Source organism: Telmatherina bonti (genome assembly GCF_933228915.1).
Source record: "Telmatherina bonti genome assembly, chromosome: 12".
In the NCBI taxonomy this organism is placed as follows: Eukaryota; Metazoa; Chordata; class Actinopteri; order Atheriniformes; family Telmatherinidae; genus Telmatherina; species Telmatherina bonti.
In genome coordinates, this window is record NC_136610.1 from 25,336,369 (window position 1) to 25,361,746 (window position 25,378).

The following is a 25,378-nucleotide window of genomic DNA, read 5'->3' on the forward strand; positions in this document are numbered from 1 at the left end:
CCATTTCTGTGTTTTTTTTTTGTTTTTTTAAAAATGTTATCTCTCCATCTTTAGGACTGTTTTGCTGGCCTCAGCAGAAACATGAGACTGCCTGTTAATACTCAAAACTCACTCTCTTTTCTTGTCTGCTTTATTTCACTCAAAAATGCTCACATGTGAATACAGTGCAGCCCCACAAAGGCCTACAATATGCAGTTGTGGTAAAATAGATGATCTACCCCATTGAAACTCAGGCCTGACCATGTGCTTTAGTTCTCATGGCCCACAGTGCCTTGCAGCAATAGGTTGCATATGTTGCAGTTACAGAGTAGTGAGTATGTGTTTGTAGCTGCTCTTGAATGGCAGACTGGCAGGCTCAGTGTGGAGGGGCAGAGACAGGCAGCTGTGCGTAAGTAATGCATCCGCATGGAAACTGGGTCACACTCACACCACTTTCATATTGTCCAATTATTTCACCTACTTTTAGGATTTGACAAGTCATATTGTCCTAGATACGAAAAAAATAGTTTCAAGACCCACAAAATCTGCAGGCGAAGCTTTTCAGTAGATGAGAAGACATACAGAGGAAATGCAGGGATGTTTTGTGAGATAATGATGACTTTTGTAAACTATCTTCTTTTTAAGAGCAAAGTCTTTTCAAACCGATGCAGTAAAATCTGTCTGGTTTTTAAATTGTACTGTAATCATAAATCATAATCAGCATAATTGTCATTGTCATAAAATGTTCAAATACTGACAATTATATATCATGCACAAAATGCAATAAAATATACTGAAAATGTAATATATAATCAATATATTTCTTTTTTAAGACAGTAGGTGCAAAATAAATTAAATGTGTGGAATGATTTAAAATGTGCAATCCTGACTGAACTAATTTTAAAGGTGAACTAAAAAATTGCAGATAAACTATAAACAAATTATACTGATTAAAAACTGTAGCTATTCTATACTAGCTACAGTCTATTAGAAGATATAATATTTTTTTCGTCTCTATGATCTGATCCTATTGGACAGGTCTCCACACACAGATATCCTTTTGTTTTTCCTGTATCCTCCTTCTGCCTTTATTGATTTAATATCACTGTTTTATGTTTAATTGATTTCCAACATCAGGTGGATTCTTTATGCCATATTCATATATTATATTCACAAAACCCTCAGAAAAACAATGGACAAATTTACAGAAAATGTGCAAAGAAGTATAAGGTGGTCTAAAATTTCCCAGACAGGGAGAGATGTAAGCCTACTCATACACACTGATGAAATCTGTCAGAACTGGAGGAGAAAAATATAAATATTTGGGTCTTCCTCAAAAGCACTTACATGTATTCAATCACAAGACTCCAAAGCCTGGACACTGGCAAGATATGTACAACCTGCGAATTAGTTCAAGGTCTCTTTCACTTTTCTCATGTATGTGTGAAGCAAAGTTCAAACAAGTCAAAGAAAGGCATAAATTTACACCAAATAAAAAGTGGCATGAGGCTATTTCTTTCCTATTCTGTTTCCTGATGATTTCCCCTGCTGAATAGACATTGAGGTAAATTGTGTAATCATTTCTAAGTACAGTAAGTATAGATGGGAGTGTACTGGGTATTCACCCCATCTATGAAACATCTGAATGCATCATCAACTGCATTTTCCAATACACACACCCTAAATTAAGGAAAAATAAAATCTTAGTAATTCATGAACCACAGTATTTTTTTTATTTTTTAGCAAACAAGCTTTCCATACTAGGGTGCAACATGGGAAAGGTAAAGGCTAACAGGAGGGCAGGAAAATAAAAAAATGTTTTAAGTATAGTGAGACTACATTTACAGACTTTGTTGAAAGGACCATTTTTGTTGTCAGGTTATCGTTTTTTGTCTTTCTATATGAACTATTACACAATATTTACAGATAGGTTTGAACGAGAGTAATCTATAACACTAACAGAGACCGCTGCTGCTGGTATGTTATCAGTGTGTGTGTGTTGCCGTTCAGCCTGACGTTGCGTTTATTCTTCTACCGCACCGGCTGCGTGTCCACGCATTTACCGCGCGCGGTGTCATCCTTGAACACGCAGTCAGGTGTCGCACTTCTATCACGCTACAGGCGACGCCCTCCCGGCTTCCCTCCCACGTTTACGTAGAGACGGTAAGAATGGTTTTATTTATTTATTTTACTCCTGTGGGTAAAATGTATAGGAACGAATGACGTAGCGTGAGCACTCAAACGCGTGTATGTGTGTGTGTGTGTGTGTGTGTGTGTGTGTGTGTGTGTGTGGGCGTGGAGAAAAATAACGTGCAGCGGGCGAGGGGAGAAGAGGGCTGGAGCTGGTAGTATGCTGCTTGACGATACTGTTGTCAGTGGCGGAAATACAGCTTCAGTCTTGGTGTTAACTACCAGAAAACGTGTGCAGTTTGTAAGGAATAAAGTTGTGCATGTTGGTGTGCAGAAAGTGGAGCTCCGCATGTGAAAAGCGGCTGGACTGAATGCTTCACACCGAAGCCCACCCTCTCCTGGATGTAAAGCACCGACATTTCAACATCATCAGGCCACTTGTGACCACAGGCCTGGACCTCCATTTCAGGTAAGTTTTTTTTTTTCTCGATTTGTGAAACTATAAAACTTCCTTGTGGGGAAACAGGCTGACAAGTGCCGTGAGACATATCCGGTGTCTGTTTTTTTGTCCCCTGTTCATTTCAGCTAGCTGTGTAGTAAGGGACACCCACTGGGGTTTCTCATCGTGGGCTTTCAGTGTGTGGAGTTTTTTTTTAAAAAATTTATTATAACTGCAAGGTATGTAGCCAGCAGAAAGATGCGAATAACATGCCTGCATACTGAGCCCGTGTGAGATCTCTGAGTGATCACTTAGCCAAAGTGGAAACATGAGCGGTGATGATAACGCGACTGATCAACTATTTTTAATGCCCTCCTCCTTATCTGATCAGCGGTTCCTTTGCTTGTCATCCACGCTGCAAGGCAGACAACTGATAAAATATGTCCTGCTCGGTGTAAATGTACATGGCCATGACTTAAGCTGAAACATCAACCATGAGACTGAGGGCGAGAACACCAGTCCTCCGTGGCTGGAGGATGCTGCAGCAGCAGCCCCTCTCATGTCGCCGCGGGGTGTGGTTGGCAAGCCGGACAAACAGGCTGTCAGCAGTATGAAGGTGCACCCTCCAGCAGAAGTCTACACTTTAATGTCCTATTTGACAACCTATTAGAGTGTTGATCACATCACATTAAGCCGACCTCTCCCAGTATGTTCCTTTAAGCAGCCTCATATCCTGGTCGTGGCCTGTCTTTCCACCCTGTTTATTGGCAGAAACACTGCCATAACAGCTGCAGTAGTATCTGGCGGCTCTGGAGGCTTGTAAATGTGTCCTGGTGGACGGTCAACATGTGTTGCTCACTCACTCCTGTCTGATCAAAGGCTATGATGCATGCTGTGGTGATTATACTCTTTAAGTTTTAGCTGTTAAGTGAGCAGAGTCAAACAGGGCTGAAAACGGCTATAATCACTGTAACATAAAAGAGAGGTCACTGTCTGTTCATGGCTGTTTAACATTTATTCAAAGCTGACACTGGCCTTGACTGTAATATTCCAGAGACTCACTTGGACTCATAATATTCCCCCTCTTTTCATCTCACTCAGCTTTTCTCTACTCTACTCTCACGAACAGAATTTGTACGACTTATTCTTCATTCATAATCCTAACTCTCTCTGTATCCCTGCCTTCCTCAGTGTATTGCTCTGACTGACAAGTTGCCACCAGAATAATCCACTGGACTATTCAAATCAAATCAAATCAAACTTTATTTATATAACACATTTTCTTTCAAAAGCAGCTCAAAGTGCTTTACATAATAAACGCAAATACTATTACTTCTTTGCTGGACCTTTGTCATAACCTTAGATAAGAATATGCAAGTGTATTATTGCTGCACTGCTATGTATTTCAGAAGGCATGAGGTGAATGTTGCTAACATATCCTTGCATGCACTCCTGCTTTCAAAAGCATATACACACACTGAAAATCAACTTGCTCAGACTCAAAACGCACAATGCCTCCAGCACTGAATAGAAAGAATGACCATAATTATAACACATTTCAAAACGTTCAGAGCCAAGGCAATGCAACTACCAATACTATACAAGTGGAAGAAAGACATTTTGCATTTCTGTTTGGGTTGACCAGTCATTACTTGTGGTCACTCCTCAGGCACGACAGTTTTTAGGTTATATGCTGTCTTGGCTGAGTTATTTTCCCCTCTCAGAGCCATCCTTACCGTGTCTTAAGTCTCTAGCCAGTGTGTGTGTTGTGTGCACCAAGGAAAGACATCTGGAGTGTTGCGAGACCTGTTCTGTCACTCTACAATTTGCAGATCTGACTGAAATTTAAAGGCATATCTCTGAGTGTGAGACTAGCTGGTGCAATAAATGTGTGGTACAACCAGGAGAACCTTTAATATATAAACGAGCGAGTCGACGCCCACACTGTTGATTTTTAAACCAACCAGAGAAGTAAAGAGCCTTTGTTTAAGCTTGTTTGCCTGCATATTTAATGGAGCTTTTATGTTACACTGATGTTTAGTTAATGTTTGACACTGTGCATGTGTGTGGTCTGTCCGACTTTGAGGAGTTCCTGCTGTAAAGGGTGTAAGAAGTTTGTGGCCACTGCACACACGTTGTCTGCCAAACATGTTGAATTATATTTCCTTTGAGAAGTATAAAAAATACCTTTTGTAAATATAATTGTAATGAATATTTTTTTGTATCAAATTGGTGACCATCATGTGTATATCGTGCACTTTTTGAGTTTTTTTTCTTCACCTTTTTAATATATTCTTAAAGTACTGGTTAATTGAACTAATGCCAGCATTTAATAAAAACATCAGGTTACTTTAGCCAGGTACAAGTGTAAACTCCATGTGTCAACTCTTCTTACATTAACTGATGGCAGCAGATACATTTATATTGTTGAAGTTTTCATGGTGCCAAAGTCAGAGCACATTTCTCCAGCGGTGTTGCATCATTCAGTGTTTCATCATCGGTTACTTCATGCAGTCACAGTCTAGTTTTTTTTAGCTCCTTTCACCACTTTTAACTAATACTTGAAGGTGGATTTTTTTTTTATTCATTATGCAGCTCTCATATCTTTTCTGCTAAAAATTCACTTAACTGATTTAATGTGTCATGATGACAGTAATTTATTTAGGAACATCGGCTATTCTTGGGTGATTTTGAGGGTTGATAAACAACAGGTTTTCAGTTAAGTCTGTTGAAACATTTACTGGTACTCTCAGGCTTTCCAGCAAAATTAAACTTTGACTAACAGTCTGTACTTGGGCTGGACGAGGTAATTTAAAGTCTATGACCTACGCTGGTTTTTGTTTGCATCTGCGCTTGTTAACTTCACAGTACCCCCATAAAATGTTCCAGTCTCCCATGTGACATTCCTGGTTTTCAATTAGCTATGTACCTTTGAGATTTTGCGGCTGGTTTGCATCTTGGGAACATGTGGTGGCATGAGAATTTGACAGGATTATAGGTGCTGTTTTTTTTTTTTTTTTTTTTTTTTGCCTGTACACGTACTTTTATCATATGTACTGCAAAACGTAACATTTTATTTCTTTTAACACATCTGTACTACTGTATCTGTACTACTGTTAGTTAGCGTTGGCAGAAAAATTACCAGAAATCCATCTCACTGTAAGAGTACCACAAATTACATCTTCTAAACTAAACCTGCAATGATTTAGGTGGTAGAAAGGAAAATGATTAAACATGTTGCATGTGCAAATGATTGACATACATCAGATCACAGAGGAAATGTGATGCAGATAAAGGATCTTTCAACCTTTTGTGACCTTAAGAAGAAAAACCCATGAAACTGTCTTATGATAGCTCTGATGTGTTTCAGCCTGGTTACACAGGAGTCCCTTAATGACTTAGACAGGCATCAACATGCTGAAAATGTACACAATATATTCAAGCATACATGCAAAAACCAATGTAAGCTAACTCTGACCTGATATAAAAGCACGTTTGTTTCTTGTGAATAAGCGACGAGAGTTTCTGTGAGAATCCCAGTCAGCTGTGTCTATCCCTAGTTGTTCAGTTTAAAAACGAGTGCTTGTCTCGGTGCTCTCTGTGTGTGAATGATTCCTCTCTCTGCCTCTGTCTTTCTGATGTGAATGAGAGTGAGATCAGTAACATCACCATGCCAGTGAGTGGGGGGATGAGAGATGGGAAGAGCTGAGGCAATGTGAGTGGAAAGAGGGGGAGATGGTTGAGGCTGGTTGAGGTCTGCAGTTTTTTCCTTTCTTTGCTCCAACCTTTTCCTCCTGTGTGCCTGTTTTAAAGGCTTCCTCATTCTTTTACTCCCCCATCTACACCGTTTCCTACACTATGTGCTGTGGAAAAATTATATAGTTGAAGCTTCTTTAGTCATCAGCATCAAAGCTTATCTCTGTGAGATGAACTCATCTTACAGATGGGACTGGACCACAGTGTCATGTGAGCAGGCATGTGCAGGCTCCATATCATTTATGAAAAGTGTGTGCTTTATATTCTGTGTGAGTTTTTTTTTCTTCTTCCCATCATCCTTTGCTGTGGGAAGATGGGAGTTTTTGAGAGCATAGTTGCCTTGGTAACAGTTTCTGCCATCTGTATATGTTCTATGACTGGGAGTGCGTAGACGGAAGAGTCTGTGGTTGTAATGCTTCAGCTCCCTAATCGGTGCATTATTTATTTAATAGTCAGCAGAAAGACTGGAAGGTTACTGGGTTACAGTTCTCTCCAAGAAGAGATTAGAGGAGTCCATTTTCAGCTCAATGAATAGTTTTCATTGTAGTAACACATCTACAACAAAATGTGCAATACAAATGTCTGCCCTAAGCTGGAAAAATGAGGAAAGAGGATAAATAACCATTCATTTAAACCCTTCTACTTTTCTTTTGGTTTATGTGGATTAGTCACCCAAATATAGATGCCTGATTTTTTTTCTCTCTTCCAACCAAAAACACCAGACTAAGTCTTACATGATTACCAAACTAACTTGATATCATAGTTCCTGTAATCAATGAAATTATGAAAGTGTAATATCTAATTTTTATGTAATCTCTCTAGTAACCTCAGTAGGATTACAAAGGGAGATGTGTGGACAAATCTTGAGGTTTCAGTGTGCTAACCATAGACAGTATATAAAAGATGGACAGAACTGCCGGTGGTCAAAAGTGAAGCCTATGCCATCCATCCATCTTCTGCCGCTTATCCGGGGTCGGGTCGCGGGGGCAGCAGCCTAAGCAGGGAAGCCCAGACTTCCCTCTCCCCAGCCACATTTGCCAACTCTGCGGGGGGGATCCCGAGGCGTTCCCAGGCCAGCCGAGAGATGTAATCCCTCCAGCGTGTCCTGGGTCTTCCCCGGGGTCTCCTCCCAGAGGGACGTGCCTGGAACACCTCACCAGGGAGGCGTCCAGGAGGCATCCTGACCAGATGCCCGAGCCACCTCAACTGGTTCCTCTCGATGTGAAGGAGCAGCGGCTCTACTCTGAGCCCCTCCCGGATGACCGAGCTCCTCACCCTATCTCTAAGGGAGAGCCCGGCCACCCTGCGGAGGAAACTCATTTCAGCCGCCTGTATACGAGATCTCGTTCTTTCGGTCACGACCCACAGCTCATGACCATAGGTGAGGGTAGGAACGTAGATCGACTGGTAAATCGAGAGCTTCACCTTCTGGCTCAGCTCCTTCTTCACCACGACAGACCGGCGCAGAGTCTGCATTACTGCAGACGCCGCACCGATCCGTCTGTCGATCTCACGCTCCATCCTTCCCTCACTCGTGAACAAGACCCCGAAATATTTAAACTCCTCCACTTGAGGCAGGACCTGACCCCCGACCCGGAGAGGGCAATCCACCCTATTCCGGCTGAGGACCATGGTCTCAGATTTTGAGGTGCTGATTCTCATCCCAGCCGCTTCACACTCGGCCGCGAATCGCCCAAGCGAGAGCTGGAGATCATGACCAGATGAAGCCAACAGGACCACGTCATCCGCAAAAAGCAGGGACCCAATCCTGAGGCCACCAAGTCGGATCCCCTCAACACCTCGGCTGCGCCTAGAAATTCTGTCCATATAAGTTATGAACAGAATCGGCGATAAAGGGCAGCCTTGGCGGAGTCCAACCCTCACCGGAAACGGATCCGACTTACTACCGGCAATGCGGACCAAGCTCTGACACCTGTCGTACAGGGACCGGACAGCTCGTACCCCATACTCCCGGAGTACCCCCCACAGGAGCCCCCGGGGGACACGGTCGAATGCCTTCTCCAGGTCCACAAAGCACATGTAGACTGGTTGGGCAAACTCCCATGCCCCCCCCAGGACCCCAGAGAGGGTATAGAGCTGGTCCACTGTTCCGCAACCAGGACGAAAACCACACTGCTCCTCCTCAATCCGGGATTCGACTATCCGGCGGACCCTCCTCTCCAGGACCCCTGAATAGACCTTACCAGGGAGGCTGAGGAGTGTGATTCCCCTGTAATTGGAACACACCCTCCGGTCCCCCTTCTTAAAAAGGGGGACCACCACCCCAGTCTGCCAATCCAGCGGTACTGCCCCCGATGTCCACACGATGCTGCAGAGGCGTGTCAGCCAGGACAGCCCCACAGCATCCAGAGCCTTAAGGAACTCCAGGCGGATCTCATCCACCCCCGGGGCCTTGCCGCCAAGGAGCTTTTTGACCACCTCAGCGACTTCAGCCCCAGAGATAGGAGAGTCCACCCCTGAGTCCACCAGCTCTGCTCCCTCATGGGAAGACGTGTTGGTAGGATTGAGGAGGTCTTCGAAGTATTCCCTCCACCGACCCACAACGTCCCGAGTTGAGGTCAGCAGCTCCCCACCTCCGCTGTACACAGTATTGATGGAGCACTGCTTCCCCCTCCTGAGCCGCCGGATGGTGGACCAGAATCTCCTCGAAGCCGTCCGGAAGTCTTTCTCCATGGCCTCGCCGAACTCCTCCCATGCCTGAATTTTTGCCTCGACAACGGCCGAAGCCGCATGCCGCTTAGCCCGCTGGTATCCATCAGCTGCCTCCAGAGTCCCACAGGCCAAGAAGGCCCGATAGGACTCCTTCTTCAGCTTGACGGCATCCCTCACTGCTGGTGTCCACCAACGAGTCCTGGGATTACCGCCACGACAGGCACAAACTACCTTACAGCCACAGCTCCGGCCGGCCGCCTCAGCAATAGAGGCACGGAACACAGCCCATTCGGACCATGTTCGAAGCTCTGCTGAAGGTGGGAGTTGAAGCTCGCTCTGACAGGGGACTCAGCCAGACGTTCCCAGCAGACCCTCACAACACGTTTGGGCCTGCCAGCTCTGACCGGCTTCCTCCCCCACCATCTGAGCCAACTCACCACCAGGTGGTGATCAGTTGACAGCTCCGCCTCCCTCTTCACCCGAGTGTCCAAGGCATGTGGCCGCAGGTCCGACGATACGACTACAAAGTCGATCATTGAACTGCGGCCCAGGGAATCCTGATGCCAGGTGTACATATGGACACTCTTATGCTGGAACATGGTGTTCGTTATAGACAATCCATGACGAGCACAGAAGTCCAATAACAAAACACCATTTGGGTTCAGAGGGGGGGGACCATGCCTCCCAATCACTCCCCTCCAGGTCTCACTGTCATTGCCCACGTGAGCATTGAAGTCCCCCAGCAGAACAATGGAGTCCCCAGAAGGAGCACCCTCCAGCACTCCCTCCAAGGACTCCAGAAAGGGTGGGTACTCTGAACTGCTGTTCGGTGCATAAGCACAGACAACAGTCAGGACCCGTCCCCCCACCCGGAGGCGGAGGGAAACTACCCTTTCATCCACCGGGGTAAACCCCAACGCGCAGGCACCAAGCTGGGGGCTGATGAGAATGCCCACACCTGCTCGGCGCCTCTCACCATGAGCAACTCCAGAGTGGAAGAAGGTCCAGCCCCTCTCGAGGGTACTGGTTCCAGAGCCCAAGCCATGCGTCGAGGTGAGTCCAACTATATCTAGTCGGAACCGCTCAACCTCGCGCACAAGCTCAGGCTCCTTCCCCACCAGAGAGGTGACGTTCCACGTCCCTAGAGCCAGCTTCTGCAGCCGGGGATCGGACCGCCAGGGTCCCCGCCCCTTGCTGCCGCCCAGCTCACATTGCACCCGACCCCTACGGCTCCTCCCGCAGATGGTGAGCCCACGGGAGGTGGGGCCCATGTAACCCTTTCGGGCTGAGCCCGACCGGGCCCCATGGGCGAAGGCCCGGCCACCAGACGCTCGCTCTCGTACCCCGCCTCCAGGCCTGGCTCCAGAGGGGGGTCCCGGTAACCCGCGTCCGGGCAAGGGAACATTCATGCTCAGGTTGGTCGTCATCATAGGGGTCTATGAGCCGTGCTTGGTCTGGTCCCTCCCCTAGACACCTGTTTGCCATGGGTGACCCTACCAGGGGCATAAAGCCCCCGACAACATAGCTGCTAGGATCTTCGGGACGCACAAACCCCTCCACCACGATAAGGTGACGGCTCAGGGAGAGGCAGAAATGTGAAGCCTATGCAGAAATGCATAAAACTGCAGTTCCCCCTTCATCCACTAGGGGCTGGCTCCAAAACAGAGCAAATCCTGTTGGGGAAAATTGTTATGAGTTTGGTTTGTATTAAGTATTAGACATATATGCATTGATTTGCTGTGATCCTGCTGTGTTTTGTGTCTATGCACAAAGCTTTCTTTAAGTTATATGATCCTTGCCTGGAATGTGCAGACAAAGTCTGAGACAGGAAGAGTTTCCTGCAGGGCATCTGTTTTTGTCAACTGCTTGGTTGACCAGTTGTCTAAAGGTTAGAGGTTAAAGGTAATAAAGTAATATAGTGAGTGATTGATGCTTAGTGAGCTCAGTTTAGCTTCGGAGGAGAGAATGATTGTTTCATATGCTCTGCCCAGCTACTAGGAGGAGTTAAGCATGGTTTATAATCGGGTGTTACTTCAGCATCTGCAGAGAGAGTTCTCTCTCCAAGCTCCAGCGTGTGCTTGTATTAGTTTATAATAAAATGTTCATTGTAAGAAGACAGTTGACTCTTAGATGTATTACAACTTCTCAAGACCAGAGTATTTTCCACCACAGTTTTTGGGGGCTCGTCTCGGGATCCTGCGTCAGTCCGCCCAGGTTGGGGATAGACGGGTTGGCCACCTGAATCCACAGATTCATCCTAAGAACCTCAATTAGAGAATTTCAGAGGACAGGACGTCTTTCTCCCACCCGTGGTCGACTACGCCAGGACTCCTTCTGAACCAGTGTGAAAAGACAATGGTGAGAAGTGTTATTCTAAATTTATATTAATTTTTAGACTCAAACTGGAGTCAAACATTACTAGAAATTTATCACAAATTAATAATCAATATCTTAATTAATAATCACAATATTTTTCTGTTTTGTGGTCAATTGTCTTCATTATTCTCATTGTGACAGGGATTCTCCTCCTCACCTCCTCATCGAAAGAATAACTCAAGGGATAAGAGAATAACTTAAGACGAGATCAGGTTGACGTCATAAATAAAATCCTGTGAGTTTAAGTTAAGTTTAAGTTAAAGTTTAAGTTAAAAATCGTGAGTAACAAGACCAAGTCGTAAGTGCTGTGAGCTAGACGTAGCAAGACCAGACCAGTAAATCTTGTGAGTTACAAGACCGAGACCAGTAAATTAGTCAGTAAGTCCTGTGAGCTCGAGAAGCAAGACCAGGCCAACCTTGAGTTAGAAAATTGAGAGGAAAGCCATCTTGAGTGAGGAGGAACAGAGAAGAAACTGTGTGGGCTGGTTTCTGGAGACATTGAGAGTTTTGCCTGATAATTCTACAAAGGTGTGGGATTGACCCTCTGTGTACATCCGCTGCAAACAGAACTAGTTCCTTTGCAGTAGGAGGTTGATGTACAGCACCATTAAGAAGTTGAAATCTCTGTCTTCATGTGAGGGGAAACTGGGGTGGTTGTGTAAAATTTCCTGTGTTAAACTTGATTGGACTGATTGTGTGGAGAATTAAAACCACGTCTTGTGAAGCCACACCGGACTCTCGCAGGAGAGCCTAGAAGCTTGTGTGGGGGTAGACAAACGTGGGGGCACGACCCATTCACATGCATTCATCCAACTGTTGAAGTGAATTGTTTGTGTAAAATCTAATTTACTGCAGTAAGAAAAAAAAAAAAAACAAAGAAAAAAAAAAAACAAACAACAAAAAATGTATGAGAGAAGGAAGTGAGGAAAAGAGTGTGTTCATTAAATGCCTTCTGCTCACTGAAGGAGATGATGTCATAGCATGTTAGGCAGAAACAAACATATAAATCCTGTGTAAAATAGCTGCTTGTGCTTTTCTTCCTAAAGCTTTTATAAGAGCATAAAAGCCACTCCCTGTATGAATGTGGAACCTTTTCCTAAGGAAAAGTATTCTTTATTATCACCTGAGAACATTTTAAAGAGCAACAACATATTAAGAATGAAAAATCAGAAATGTGAGAGATGTGATTTATAGTATTAGGAACTTACTATGTTAAATTACTATACATTGTGTAGGCAATAAGCTTAGGTTTCTGTCTGTTCCCTTTCAGACATTCATAAGGTGATTTTTATTCCTTTACTACTGCAATTAATAATTTATGCCTAGCATGTCTAAATAAATCTAGATAAACTGGAAATAAATAATGCAGCTGAAGGATGCTGAAAATAAGCATAATGTTAGGAAAAAAAGAAAATTCTTGACCTTAAAATAGGAATGGTGAACCAACGTAACTTTGCTAGAGTAAATTTCTCTTGCAATAAATTCACTTTAGCTAAATGTGAGCGAACGGCAAGAAGAGAAGTTCTCAGAACAAGTGTATCTTCTTAGCAAGATCATGTTCAGCTTTCCCAGGAGAGAACTGAGTTATGAATCCACTGATAATATAGTCTCACACACACAATTACAATGTAATGTTCAAGTTACATGATGTTCACAGCACAGAACATGGTCCACATAATATGTTTGCCTCAGGATTCAGAAGAAAACTATTATAATTATGAGGCTATGATCTTTATTTTCCCCTTACTGGAGAAGAAAATACACCACATGACCAAATGGTTCAGTCTCAAAAGCTCGTCTGCTGTATGGTGTTGGACACATTGCAGCTTTCCCTTCTAAACCCTTGTCAGCATGCAGCTTGGTCCACAGGGTCCTAAAATTGTCTGTCCTGCCTGAGGGGATTCAGAGGAGGGGCTGGGGGAGAGTGAGTTCTTGATCCGGGTCACCGTAGAGTTCTGGGTGTCACGCGTGGTCAGTCAGGAGACTGGAGCAGAAACGGTCCCTACAACCTACAGCATCATTCCACCTCCCTTCTGTGTCAGCTCTAAGTCCTGGAGCAGAACCTGATATGCAGATGTGGCTGCATGGACCCGGCCGCTGCTGATGGGGCCTGGGGATCCCAGAACCAGAGGGTCTGGCAGAGCCCTGTTGGTTGTGACTGTGAACAGTGTGGATATGGCTCCTATGGGGGACATTTGAGCTGGATTTTCACCTTTGACCTCTGGAGGTGATGGGTCCTCCTTGTCCTCAGACTGTGTTTCAGTTGTGGGATTTTCAGCACAAATCCCACCCCGACTACAGAGTCAGATGATGTTTTCTGGAATAAGCTGCACCCTGATTCTGTCAGAAAGACTGTTGGGTTCACTCAGTTCTCTGTGGAAAACCTGGATCTCCTTCCTTGAACTTTTGCCTACTTTCTGATCCTTTACATGTTACTCTTAATTAATTACACATATGAATCTGATTTATCTACCAGGAAGCTTTGATGAACATGTGTCGGGCACTTCCTGGCATGAATTTCTGATTGTATGCTGATTGGAGGAGAGCATGGTGGCTGTGGTGCGTCTGACTCCTGAGCAGATCGAGTGATACGAGCTGAATGATTATCCACAAGGCCAGGCCAATAAATGAGGCCCTACAACCAAACATTTACTCACTGTTTCTGCTTAGCTTTATACCACATTTATGAGCATGCATAAAATTTTGCATTCCTGCAGACTTCTGCAACTGAACAATGACACAGACATCTCTGCTCTGCTGCAGGGAAGCTGAACAGTTCATACAGACTAGTCGACTTCTGGCACGCTGTGCCTTATAAAAAACAAAATAAAGGTGTCAAATTCTGCCGCCTTTTCAAAAAAAAAAAAAAAAAAAAAAAAAGTGATGAATACTAAGTTTTTAATGTTTGAGACAGAATAGATGTCAAAAGAGAAAAAATAAGCCGCTATATGACATTAAATAAGAAGGTAGCTTTGTAATTTCCCGACTTCAGCGAATGCAACACAGGTACAACAATCTCCGTGTTTTATTTGCTGACAGCTGGTGTTTTATCCCTAATCTGAATTCATTATTTTGAATTAAAGCAGACATGCTCAGTGGTTAAAATACACATCAGATGATTTTTGTTTAAAGAGTAGAACCAACTCTTGCGATGGCTGCCAGTAAACAGACCAGTCTCTTAGTTAACACGCTTAATAAAAATAACAAACAAGTCATTTAAGCCCTGTATGTCCTCAAAATAACATGAATATGAGGCAGATTATTTGTAACAGTATTGATACTTCCAAAGTTAAGCTAACTATGCTAAACAGTTAGCCTTGGCCTTTTCTTTGCATTAAAATCATTAAGGAAGAAGTGCTGCTGTGGGTGTGTGCACGTGCATGTGTGCGTCGTGTTGTTGTAGATGAAAACAGCTTTACCATCAGTATTAGAAGTTTGTTTCTAAATGCTGCTTAAGTTCAAATGTAGATAGAAAACAAACAGCTTTATTATGACCTGAAGGTCTCTGGCTGTTCAGTACCTGAAGTCCAGCTGTTAAAGATGGGTTTACATCTTGTTGCTTTATGCTTATGCTTATGTTTACAATATATTTGGAATAGAAAGCCAGTCTTATTATGATCTCAGTTTTGTGTGTGTTGCTCCTGAATGGGTCTGTTGGAGTCTGAGAGACATGAGACTAAACTAGACTACATTACTGATTAAATCAACAGTTCTGAATGAGCTTTATTTAATATATGCAGAGATTCTTCAGTGTGGTTCTGCTTCTGTCATTTAGCAGACATGACATAAACAACACGAGCAGTAAATCAGAAAGGAGATTCCAGCATGGATAAGTGTTGGTCAGACTGCTGGGAGTCCAGTTTGACACATGTTCTGCTATGCAGTACTAGAGGATTTTTTCTGGTTGTTGGTTAAGATGAGACGACCTGATAGGAACTTTGCAATAAGTAATTAAATGAATTTGGTTACTTTGAATGCTTACCTACCAGATAAATGAGTGGCCCTAACTGTTGCTTTGTATTGTTCATGTTTTACTCCATGACTGTTTAGCTTAAACTGACTATCCTCTGCACCCCCCAGGCCTGGCCCCTGACCGACCTTTAGTTGACCCTGACTTGATTTTCCTTTTGATGCTGTTTGCTCTGACTGTGACAGAGAGGCTGCAGCTCTCCCGTCTCAGTTCTCATGCTTACTTGAGCTTACTCTTTAGCTGAAAACAAGTCCATGTTTTGGCGCTCTCTTATGAATGACTTTCTGGATGCCATTTTCCTGAATGTTTTCCTCCCACAGGTTGCAGACGGGGAAATTTCCTTCTGGCTCTCTTTTCAGGTCTTCCTTGGACCAAAAGTAATTTTTCTGGTTCTGATGTACATGCGCATGCGTAACATGGAAACATGGGCTTTTTTGTGATTCTTTTTGCAGGACCCTCACCCAAGTGGGCATGGTTCCTTCCAAGGCTGCCTGTTCAGACACAGCTCTGTGTGAAAGTAATGTTTTAACATACTGTCCTAACCTCATAAGAACCCTTTTCAGGCATTTGCACACAGGTGAAAGCTGCCCTTCATGAATCAGCATCTACGCAGCTCTATTCACTTCAGCCGGGAGATTTTGTCCTGATAAGAAGCTTTAAACATCAGCGCTGGAACCAACATCGATGGTTTAGGCCATTTCAGGTTTTCCTGACGACCCAGACAGCGGTAAAGGTCGCAGAGTGAGCTGCTTGGCACTACAGATTGCTTGTACCTCCTGAAGCGCTTCAGTCTGAAATTACAGAAGAATAACGCACCACCCAACAAAGGGCAGAATAATCCCTGTGGTTGTGTGGGTAAGTGAGATAGTCTACTCTCACGCCTGAAGACCAGCCTTCGCTCTCAAGCAACATTTGAGAAACATTTATTGTTAGACTCAGATTTTGAAGCTGAAGCAAATGGCTCCTCACTATTGTAATTTCTGAAAGATTCTTTTACAACCTTATAGGCATGAGGCTCCTGATGTTTTGAGAATGTTGTCTTCTGTATGTATTTTTGCGTTCTGATAACAATTTCTCTTCTTATTGTTGGTCCTGTAGGACCAAGAGGAGGGAGTGTGTTGGGGAAAATTGTTATGAGTTTGGTTTGTATTAAGTATTAGACATATATGCATTGATTTGCTGTGATCCTGCTGTGTTTTGTGTCTATGCACAAAGCTTTCTTTAAGTTATATGATCCTTGCCTGGAATGTGCAGACAAAGTCTGAGACAGGAAGAGTTTCCTGCAGGGCATCTGTTTTTGTCAACTGCTTGGTTGACCAGTTGTCTAAAGGTTAGAGGTTAAAGGTAATAAAGTAATATAGTGAGTGATTGATGCTTAGTGAGCTCAGTTTAGCTTCGGAGGAGAGAATGATTGTTTCATATGCTCTGCCCAGCTACTAGGAGGAGTTAAGCATGGTTTATAATCGGGTGTTACTTCAGCATCTGCAGAGAGAGTTCTCTCTCCAAGCTCCAGCGTGTGCTTGTATTAGTTTATAATAAAATGTTCATTGTAAGAAGACAGTTGACTCTTAGATGTATTACAACTTCTCAAGACCAGAGTATTTTCCACCACAATCCCCATAGACTCCCATGTTAAAAAGACCAACTTCACAGTAGAAATAAACATGTTTACAACCAGAGTTTACAACAAGACTTAGCTTTAGCCCGTTTACCTCCGTTAGCTGGTTAGCTCCTATTATCTATGAGTTAGCTCGGTAAGCTCTTTGCTACAGGCTGCTTGGAGTTTGCTTGATATCAATCATCCACCATGATGCTCACAGCCCACCTTTCAGCTCCACCTCTTTCCCCATATTTGTATTTGAAAGACGACACGCTCGCCCCTGCCAAGATGGCGATCGTAGGAACCGCCCACCGAGCTTCAATTCAGCTCTTCAGAAACCTATGGGTAACGTCACGGAGGCTACATCCATCTTTTTTTATATTGTCTTTGGTGCTAACAGATGTATTAGAAGGTTAAAATAACAAAAATGCATACAGCTTCTGCATGGTGTCAGCGAGTGAGTTGACTCAAGATATTTCTACCTGAAAGAGTAATGCATTTGACAGGAGCCAGTGCATTGTTGGAAAAAATGACTTTCCAATATATTTTTTTTCTGCAATTTATGATACATTGTGATTTTTTATTTTTTCAAAAAAGGAAAATGCACAAATGTCCGAAATCGTTTTGCTTTAAAAAGTTTTATTGATTCCAGAATGGTTGGTATAATGAATCCATAAATAATGATGTAAAGAATTAGAAGTGAACAAAAAAGAAAAAACAACTGGAAATGTCTTTTTAGTCTGAAGATATTAACTCTGGGTCGTTTCTGTCTGCACAAATGAAAATCTGTGTATTATACCGGTTAAGCGGATTTCAGCAGTAGCTGGAAATTTCCCAACTCAAACATAACTGAAATAAATGCATAATGAAAAATAATAAAAAATAAATGTTTTACTTTTAAAACCAACAACAAAACAGCATGTTTGACTGAATTACTCTTGACAGGATTACCATTTTGTGATGTAATAAATAAGAATTTAGACATTGAAATATAAGTGCCTAGGCAGTAAATTGTACAGCAGTTGTGAACAAAAATATAAAGAAAGTTTGTAAAAATTTATGCATTAAATAAGGGGAAAGAATAACAACAACAACAATAAAAAGCCCAAATCAATGACCTTTAGCTGGGACACAGTCATAGCAAACTGCCAGCAGCCTTATTGACATGCTCATAAGGATTTACATTAAAACCCTGATTGCAATAAAAAAAAACCTTATGTGAACTTACCAATGGTAAGATTTGTTTTGTTTTAAAATTTTGCTTTGATAAGATGAGTGGGTTTTGCCAATTGTTCTGAATGTGTGAAAACAAATATTGCAAATGTCCAGTAGAAATTGTTTGGGCTGCACCTGCATGTTACTTCCGCCACATTTTTTTTTTTTGCACAGTTTGCTGTACTTAGTAAAGTTGCATCTAGTGGAAGACATGGCAAGAGCAAAACAACTGATCGGTATGTGACAGAAATGCGTTGCTCGATATTTTAAAGGAATTTGAAATTATAAAGAGGAGAGAAACTGAAATTGGTACATAAATATGTCCACGCACTGTTGCTCGTTTACACCTGATATTACATTTTGTTCTTCTACTATTCTTTCCAGAATGTCAGACAGTGGTGCTAATCTTCGTATGCCAAGATGATTTATTCCAGTCAAATGTAAATGGACATCATGATCAGACGAACTGTATGAGTCCGATTACAACCGTAACCCAACTGAAGAAATTTTGTGCACGTAAAAATGTAAAAAATGGTTGATTTAGATTTCATACTAAGTCATATTGGAAAGAAAATGCTTGAAGTCTGCATTAAAACAGACGATAAGGATTGCTTGACAGAGAAGTGTCAAAACTTGTCAAACTGAAAGATGTTCTTTAAGTTTTTTTTCTTTTTAGTAAAAAAACAATAAAGACCGACCTGGAGATATTCTACTGAGAAGAAATGGAAACTATGGTGGCCAGACACCTTTTCATGCACTATGGACCCTCTAAATGCAGCCCAGGGAGTTAGAGAGAATGATGATAGATGGCTTATGTGAATATAAATGGGAGAGGGTGACAGAGGAGAGTGTAAATTTCTATTCTCAAAATAGCCTGTTTTCCCAGGCTGTGGTTAGTCATGTGACGTGCCCCCCGCTAGAAATAACCCAGTTTTTAAACACTGACTCACCTATCTTCTCTCTCTGTGTCTTTCTCTCTCAAACAGAAAATTCCAACAACCATGATGTAGATGTTAATGTGGCCATGATGATGCTGCAGGTACTTAGAGGGAGGAGGAGAAGCGACTGACACTCTCCTCTGTTTTGCCACATCGTGCCCTCCATGTCTGTCCTAGCAGGACAGTTAAAGTGCTATGTCATCAACCATACCCCCATCGGCCCAACCCCCTAAGAAGGGAAGGAAGCCGGAGAAAACAGAGGTGATGGCTGATTCGGCGCAGGCCACCAATGAGGAACTTCGGAGCAGACTCATGGACATTCAGATTGAGCTGCAGCAGGAACGTGGCAAGGTGAGAAGGAAGGGTTAGAAGTAGAAGATTTAAGCACAATACTGATTACCTCATAAGAGGAAGCATAGTCAGGTACTCAGAATTTAATCAAAACAGAAAAAGGGAGGAGTGTAAGGAAGATTTTAGGTGATTATACGTGTTAGTTACACATAATTTGTTCAAGTATACCTTTAAAGTGGTCATATCTGTGATAGGAGCTGGGAAAACTGATCACGGTATTATCTTACTGATGCAAAAATACAGTTCTATGGAGTATATTAAGTTGGGTTGTGAGTAAAGAACTTTATAAAAATGTTTCTCATTAATAAAGCCTTCTAATACTTAATGATGTACATATTTTTATTACCACATGGACAGTCAACATTTTATTTATTCTATAGTTTTCAGGCTTGTCTCCTTAATGCTGTCTATGTGCTGCTAAACTACAAGTGTATATAGATACTTTATATTGATGCTCACTCAACATCAATGGCCTTTTTTTTTTTTTTTGCATGGTCTACATTCAGGTCTGTAAGCTCCGTGAACGTCTCCAGGAGCAGCGGCAGGCTCGTGAGCTTGAACAACACAAGCATGCTGTAGCCCTTACTGACCTGCGTGCCAAGCTCCATGAAGAAAAGCTGCGTGAGATCACAGCTGCCCGTGAGACCCTGGCACGGCAACATGAAGCTGAGCTGGCCCGTGCCATCAAGATCCGGGATACAGAGGTGCAGAGACTTCAGGGTCTTGTCAACGCTCTGAGAGATGGGGCAGCTGACAAGCTCAAAAATGCTCTGCTTGGAGAGGCTCGGGAGGAGGCTAGGAGAGCTTTTGATGGGGAGAGACTAAAGTTACAGCAGGAGGTAAGTTTTATCATGGGTATGAGTGATGGAAGGGCTTCTTATGTCTTTATTCTGCATGTACTTCAGGAAATCATTTTCTGACATTTACATTAGATTTAAGTTCACATAAAATAACTGGATGATTGAAAACCAGATGTTTTCGAGAGTAACTTTGGGTTGCTATTATGAAGACACTTTTTCCTTTTGAATAAGTAAATCATGCTGTGTGTGCATATGACTAGATTCATGCTGAACTACACCTTTGTAAATTTGCTGCTGAAAAACAGGAAGCAGGGTGGAAAGGTCTGTTGCCAAGCTATTGTTTCACTGTAGCCTTCCCAGACAAACAGCATGCACCATTAATGTTGTTTTATATAGGATGATATGTACTGGCAAAAACATGAATTCCACGTTACTTATGTTGGTTTTTTTGTTGTTGTCTTTATATAATTGTGTGTGCACATGTCTTCATTTCAGATTCAGGAGCAGAAAATAGGTAGAAAGCAGGCTGAGGAGGCGCTGGCAAATGCTCTTCAAGCTGATAAAGCCAAAGCAGCTGATCTCCGCACAGCCTACCAACAGCACCAGGATGAGGTGCATCGCATTAAACGAGACTGTGAGAAAGATATCCGGCGACTGGTAAGACTTCATAAAGCCAGGATAGCATAGTCTACTGACGTCATGTGTGGCTTTCTCTCTCTCTCTCTCTCTCTCTCTCTCTCTCTCTCTCTCTCTCTCTCTCTCTCTCTCTCTCTCTCTCTCTCTCTCTCTCTCTCTCTATATATATATATATATATATATATATATATATATATATATATATATATATATATATTGCTAAAAAAAAAAAAAAAAACTTAGACAACACAATGTAACTCCAAGTCAACTACACTTCTGTGAAATCGAATTGTCCACTTAGGAAGCAACACTGATTGACAATCAATTTCACATGCTGTTGTGCAAATGGAATAGACAACAGATGAAAATTATAGGCAATTGGCAAGACACACCCAATAAAGGAGTGGTTCTGCAGGTGGTGACCACAGACCACTTCTCCGTTCCGATGCTTTCTGGTTTGGACACTTTTGAATGCTGGTGGTGCTTTCACTTCAGAGGTAGCATGTCTAAAACCCACACTAGGGGCTCAGGTAGTGCAGCTCATCCGGGATGGCACATCAATGCAAGCTGTGGCAAGAAGGTTTGCTGTGTCTGTCAGCGTAGTGTCCAGAGCATGGAGGCGCTACCAGGAGACAGGCCAGTACATCAGGAGACGTGGAGGAGGAACAGGAGGAGCACTGCCAGAGTCCTGCAAAATGAGTTCCAGCAGACCACAAATTTGCATGTGTCTGCTCAAACAGTCAGAAACAGACTCCATGAGGGTGATATGAGGGCCCGACGTCCACAGGTGGGGGTTGTGCTAACAGCCCAACACCATGCAGGACGTTTGGCATTTGCCAGAAAACACCAGGATTGGCAAATTCTCCACTGGCACCCTGTGCTCTTCCCAGATGAAAGCAGGTTCACACTGAGGACATGTGACAGACGTGACAGAGTCTGGAAACACTGTGGAGAACATTCTACTGTCTGCAACATCCTCCAGCATGACCAGTTTGGCAGTGGGTCAGTAATGGTGTGTGGAGGCATTTCTTTGGAGGGACACACAGCCCTCCATGTGCTCGCCAGAGGTAGCCTGACTGCCATTAGGTACCGAGATGAGATCCTCAGAGCCCTTGTGGGACCATATGCTGGTGTGGTTGGCCCTGGGTTCCTCTAAATGCAAGACAATGCTAGACCTCATGTGGCTGGATTGTGTCAGCAGTTCCTGCAACATGAAGGCATTGATGTTATGGACTGGCCCCCCCGTTCCCCAGACCTGAATTCAACTGAGCACATCTGGGACATCATGTCTCGCTCCATCCACCAACGCCAATTTGCACCACAGACTGTCCAGGAGTTGGCGGATGCTTTAGTCCAGGTCTGGGAGGAGATCCTTCAGGAGAACATCCGCCGCCTCATCAGGAGCATGCCCAGACGTTGTGAGGGAGGTCACACAGGCACGGGGAGCAAACACACACTACTGAGCCTCATTTTGACTTGTTTAAAGGACATTACATCAAAGTTGGATCAGCCTGTAGTGTGTTTTTTTACTTTAATTTTGAGTAAAACTCCAGACCTCCATGGATTGATACGTTTGATTTTCATTGATATTGTTTTTTGCTGTCAGCATATTCAGCTATGGAAAGAACAAAGTATTTAATAATATTTCTTTCATTCAGATTTACTGTGTTTTACTTTAGTTTTCCCTTTATTTATTTGAGCAGTGTATTTATATTTACATAAATTTTACTAAATAAACTATACTATACACTTTGTACTTAAGACTCCATGATATTTTTTAGAAGTTCCATTTATCTACTAGCCATACATCTTTTATCCTTTGAGGACGGTGAAGGCTGGAGCTTTTTCAGTCTTACGGGTGACAGTGCTCAGGGCAAACGCAGGAAAAGCCAGACAATTGAATACATGCGTGCACACGTGCTGGTCTACAATCACCAGTAAACCATACAGACTTGTTTTTAGACTGTGAGAGGAACTTGACAGAAAACCGCACATGGAGAACATTCAAACTAAACCCACAAAAGCCCAAACAGGACAACAAAATCTTTCCTAAAAGTTATTTTACTAGGTAAGCCAGGTAAAATTTTCAGGTATCAATGTGGCAGATCTGTTTAACAAAACAATCAACAAATTGCAATATTAATCTTGGTGAAATAAAATTACTTTAAGTATTTAATTAGTAAAGGTACTCTTTAATGAATATGTAAATCTTAAACTTCCATGATCCATGTAGTGATGTCGTGGCTTAGTTCAAACCCAGCAAATCAGTTTAATGTCCACGTCGGTCATGACTGCAATGTAATATCACAAAGAGTCCTTGTATGTCAACATCTGTTTTCCAGTTCCTGAAGTTTAGCTGCTGCTCAGATCCTATCTCACTGATGTTTTATGGAGGTTAGAGGCTAACTGCTGCAGTGTATGTTGGGAATTGATATTTACCATGTGGTGCTTATCAGGCATAAAAAAAAGCCTGTATGATTTCTTGAGTTACTCATTAACCTAAGTGCAAACAGGCCCACAAAAATAACTGGCATTATTGTTAGTTAAGGAATGTTTGAGCGAGGAATCTAAAATAATGACGCTCAGTTGACAGATAAAGAGCAGGAGATGCAGGAAATACCGGTGTTGAAGAACAAAATACGGATGGAAGCAGAAGTGGCAACAATGCCAGAGAGAATTGCATGAATTCCAAGCAGGAAGAAAGCTCCTTAAATTAATCACAGCTGAAGCACAATGTTTAAAATCTAAGTCTCTTGGTCATCAAAGGAAAGTGTTTTTGAAAGTGAAGATGTAAACAATCTTGAAACTGAAGTCAAATTTTTAATTTGACATTGTACTTATTTATACCATACAGTACACTGGTGAACAAACCAGGTTTCAGAAATCTGCACTCTGCATTATCACAAATAGTTTTAAAGGTATCAATGTGATTAAAAATATTGAATTTGATCAAACTTTGATTCACTCACTCAGTACATCCTTTCCCTGTCCTCCCCTCCTGTAGATGGATGAGTTGAAGGCAAAGGACCGGGTGGTATGCGCCCTGGAGAGGGAGCTGGGGATGCAGGCTGGCTATGCCCAGAAACTTCAGCTCCAGAAGGAAGCCTTGGATGAGCAGCTGGGTCAGGTGCGAGAGGCTGAGCGACACAACCACGGCAGCCCCAAGAGGGAAGCGGTGCCTGGACTGGGAGAAAACCAAGACCTGCTCAACAATCAGGTACACACAGACATATACATATACAGATATCTGTGTATGTGCGTGAAAATACCTCTATGCACTTTGAAGCACATGAGCTCTTAAACACACACATTTCAAGTGCTGAATCAAGACCAAATTCAAGATGTAAATGTGTGTACATTGATATTTTAGTTCCTTATTATTTGGATGGCTGATGCGTTTTCCTTTCCTTATTTTATTTTTAAATACTCTGTTGTGTTCATTTCATACAAAGAATACAAAGTACTACAAGTATCTAGTAAAAATAGTTGAAGAATCATAACACCTAGAAATGGATGTAAAACAAACAATGCAATGTGTGTATTGAGCAGGTACGTGGGTTCTGACACTCATTGTCAAACAGGAACAGTGGAGTTTGCGTATTTCTGATATCTCTGAAAGTAAAACTGAGTATTATCTTTTGAAGTTTTTTATCGAATGATCCCAACCACACAGAGTTAATATTAAAGGGCTACTTCAGCCTGTTGAGTACACTTTCTTCACCTGATGACACAGAGGAACGTTGTTCATGTTTAGAACATGATTCCTGTATGTCTTGCACGTCCACGTCCACTCTTTAAACATCAACTTGTCTTCCATCCTCCTCTTTTCCATCCATCTCCATGACCTGCCTGCATGTTATCCTTTTTAGTTTATGTCTTCCTCCTCCTCTCCTCTCCCCCCTGCCCAACAGGAGGTGGAGGAGCGTGACATGAGGAGGTTTCAGCTGAAGATCGCAGAACTCCACTCGGTCATAAGGAAGCTGGAGGACAGAAATGCACTGCTGGCAGATGAGAGGAATGAACTAGTGAGGAGTATACAAATATTAACACAACATTGATCATAATGCTTACAATACAAATTGTACACACTATTTAATAAATAGCACAAACTTGCGCATAAAAATGAAGACGCATCGTTTTGAAAGGTGTATTAAACATTAAGCCGTGAGCATACATCTTCTGCATTATCTGGAAATTCTTTGTTACCAAAGGTCAAGACTTAAGATTACATGTTTCCTCTTCCTGTTTCCTTCCTCTGTTCAGCTGAAGCGGGTGCGAGAAGCGGAGAGCCAGATGAAGCCCATGTTTGAGAAAAATAAGAGGCTGTCAAAGAAAAATGATGACCTTTTGCAAACATTACAGCGCATGGAGGAAAAACTCAAGAACTTGAGTCGTGAGAATGCAGAAATGGTGAGATACCAGTCCCCCCCACTCTGATATGTCTCACTTCATTCATATTTTTGTTGTATAACCCTAGTTCAGCCAGATGTAGGTGACAATAAAGATTTTGGTTTT

General features: G+C 42.7%; 1 protein-coding gene across 1 annotated transcript in view; it reads left to right on the top strand.

Annotated features, from left to right (window-relative positions):
- Positions 1-2,349: 2,349 nt before the first annotated feature.
- The window catches only part of jakmip1 (janus kinase and microtubule interacting protein 1), a gene marked incomplete at its 3' end in the record, with an annotated part of 30,862 nt that continues 7,833 nt past the window's right edge, over positions 2,350-25,378 (top strand). Inside the window, exons 1-7 of the mRNA XM_079250117.1 lie at positions 2,350-2,578; positions 19,125-19,427; positions 19,934-20,266; positions 20,723-20,884; positions 23,868-24,080; positions 24,775-24,888; positions 25,127-25,273. Of these exons, the coding sequence (XP_079106243.1) occupies positions 19,272-19,427; positions 19,934-20,266; positions 20,723-20,884; positions 23,868-24,080; positions 24,775-24,888; positions 25,127-25,273 (1,125 nt within the window). The 5' untranslated portion in view covers positions 2,350-2,578; positions 19,125-19,271. The remainder of the gene's footprint in view (positions 2,579-19,124; positions 19,428-19,933; positions 20,267-20,722; positions 20,885-23,867; positions 24,081-24,774; positions 24,889-25,126; positions 25,274-25,378) is intronic.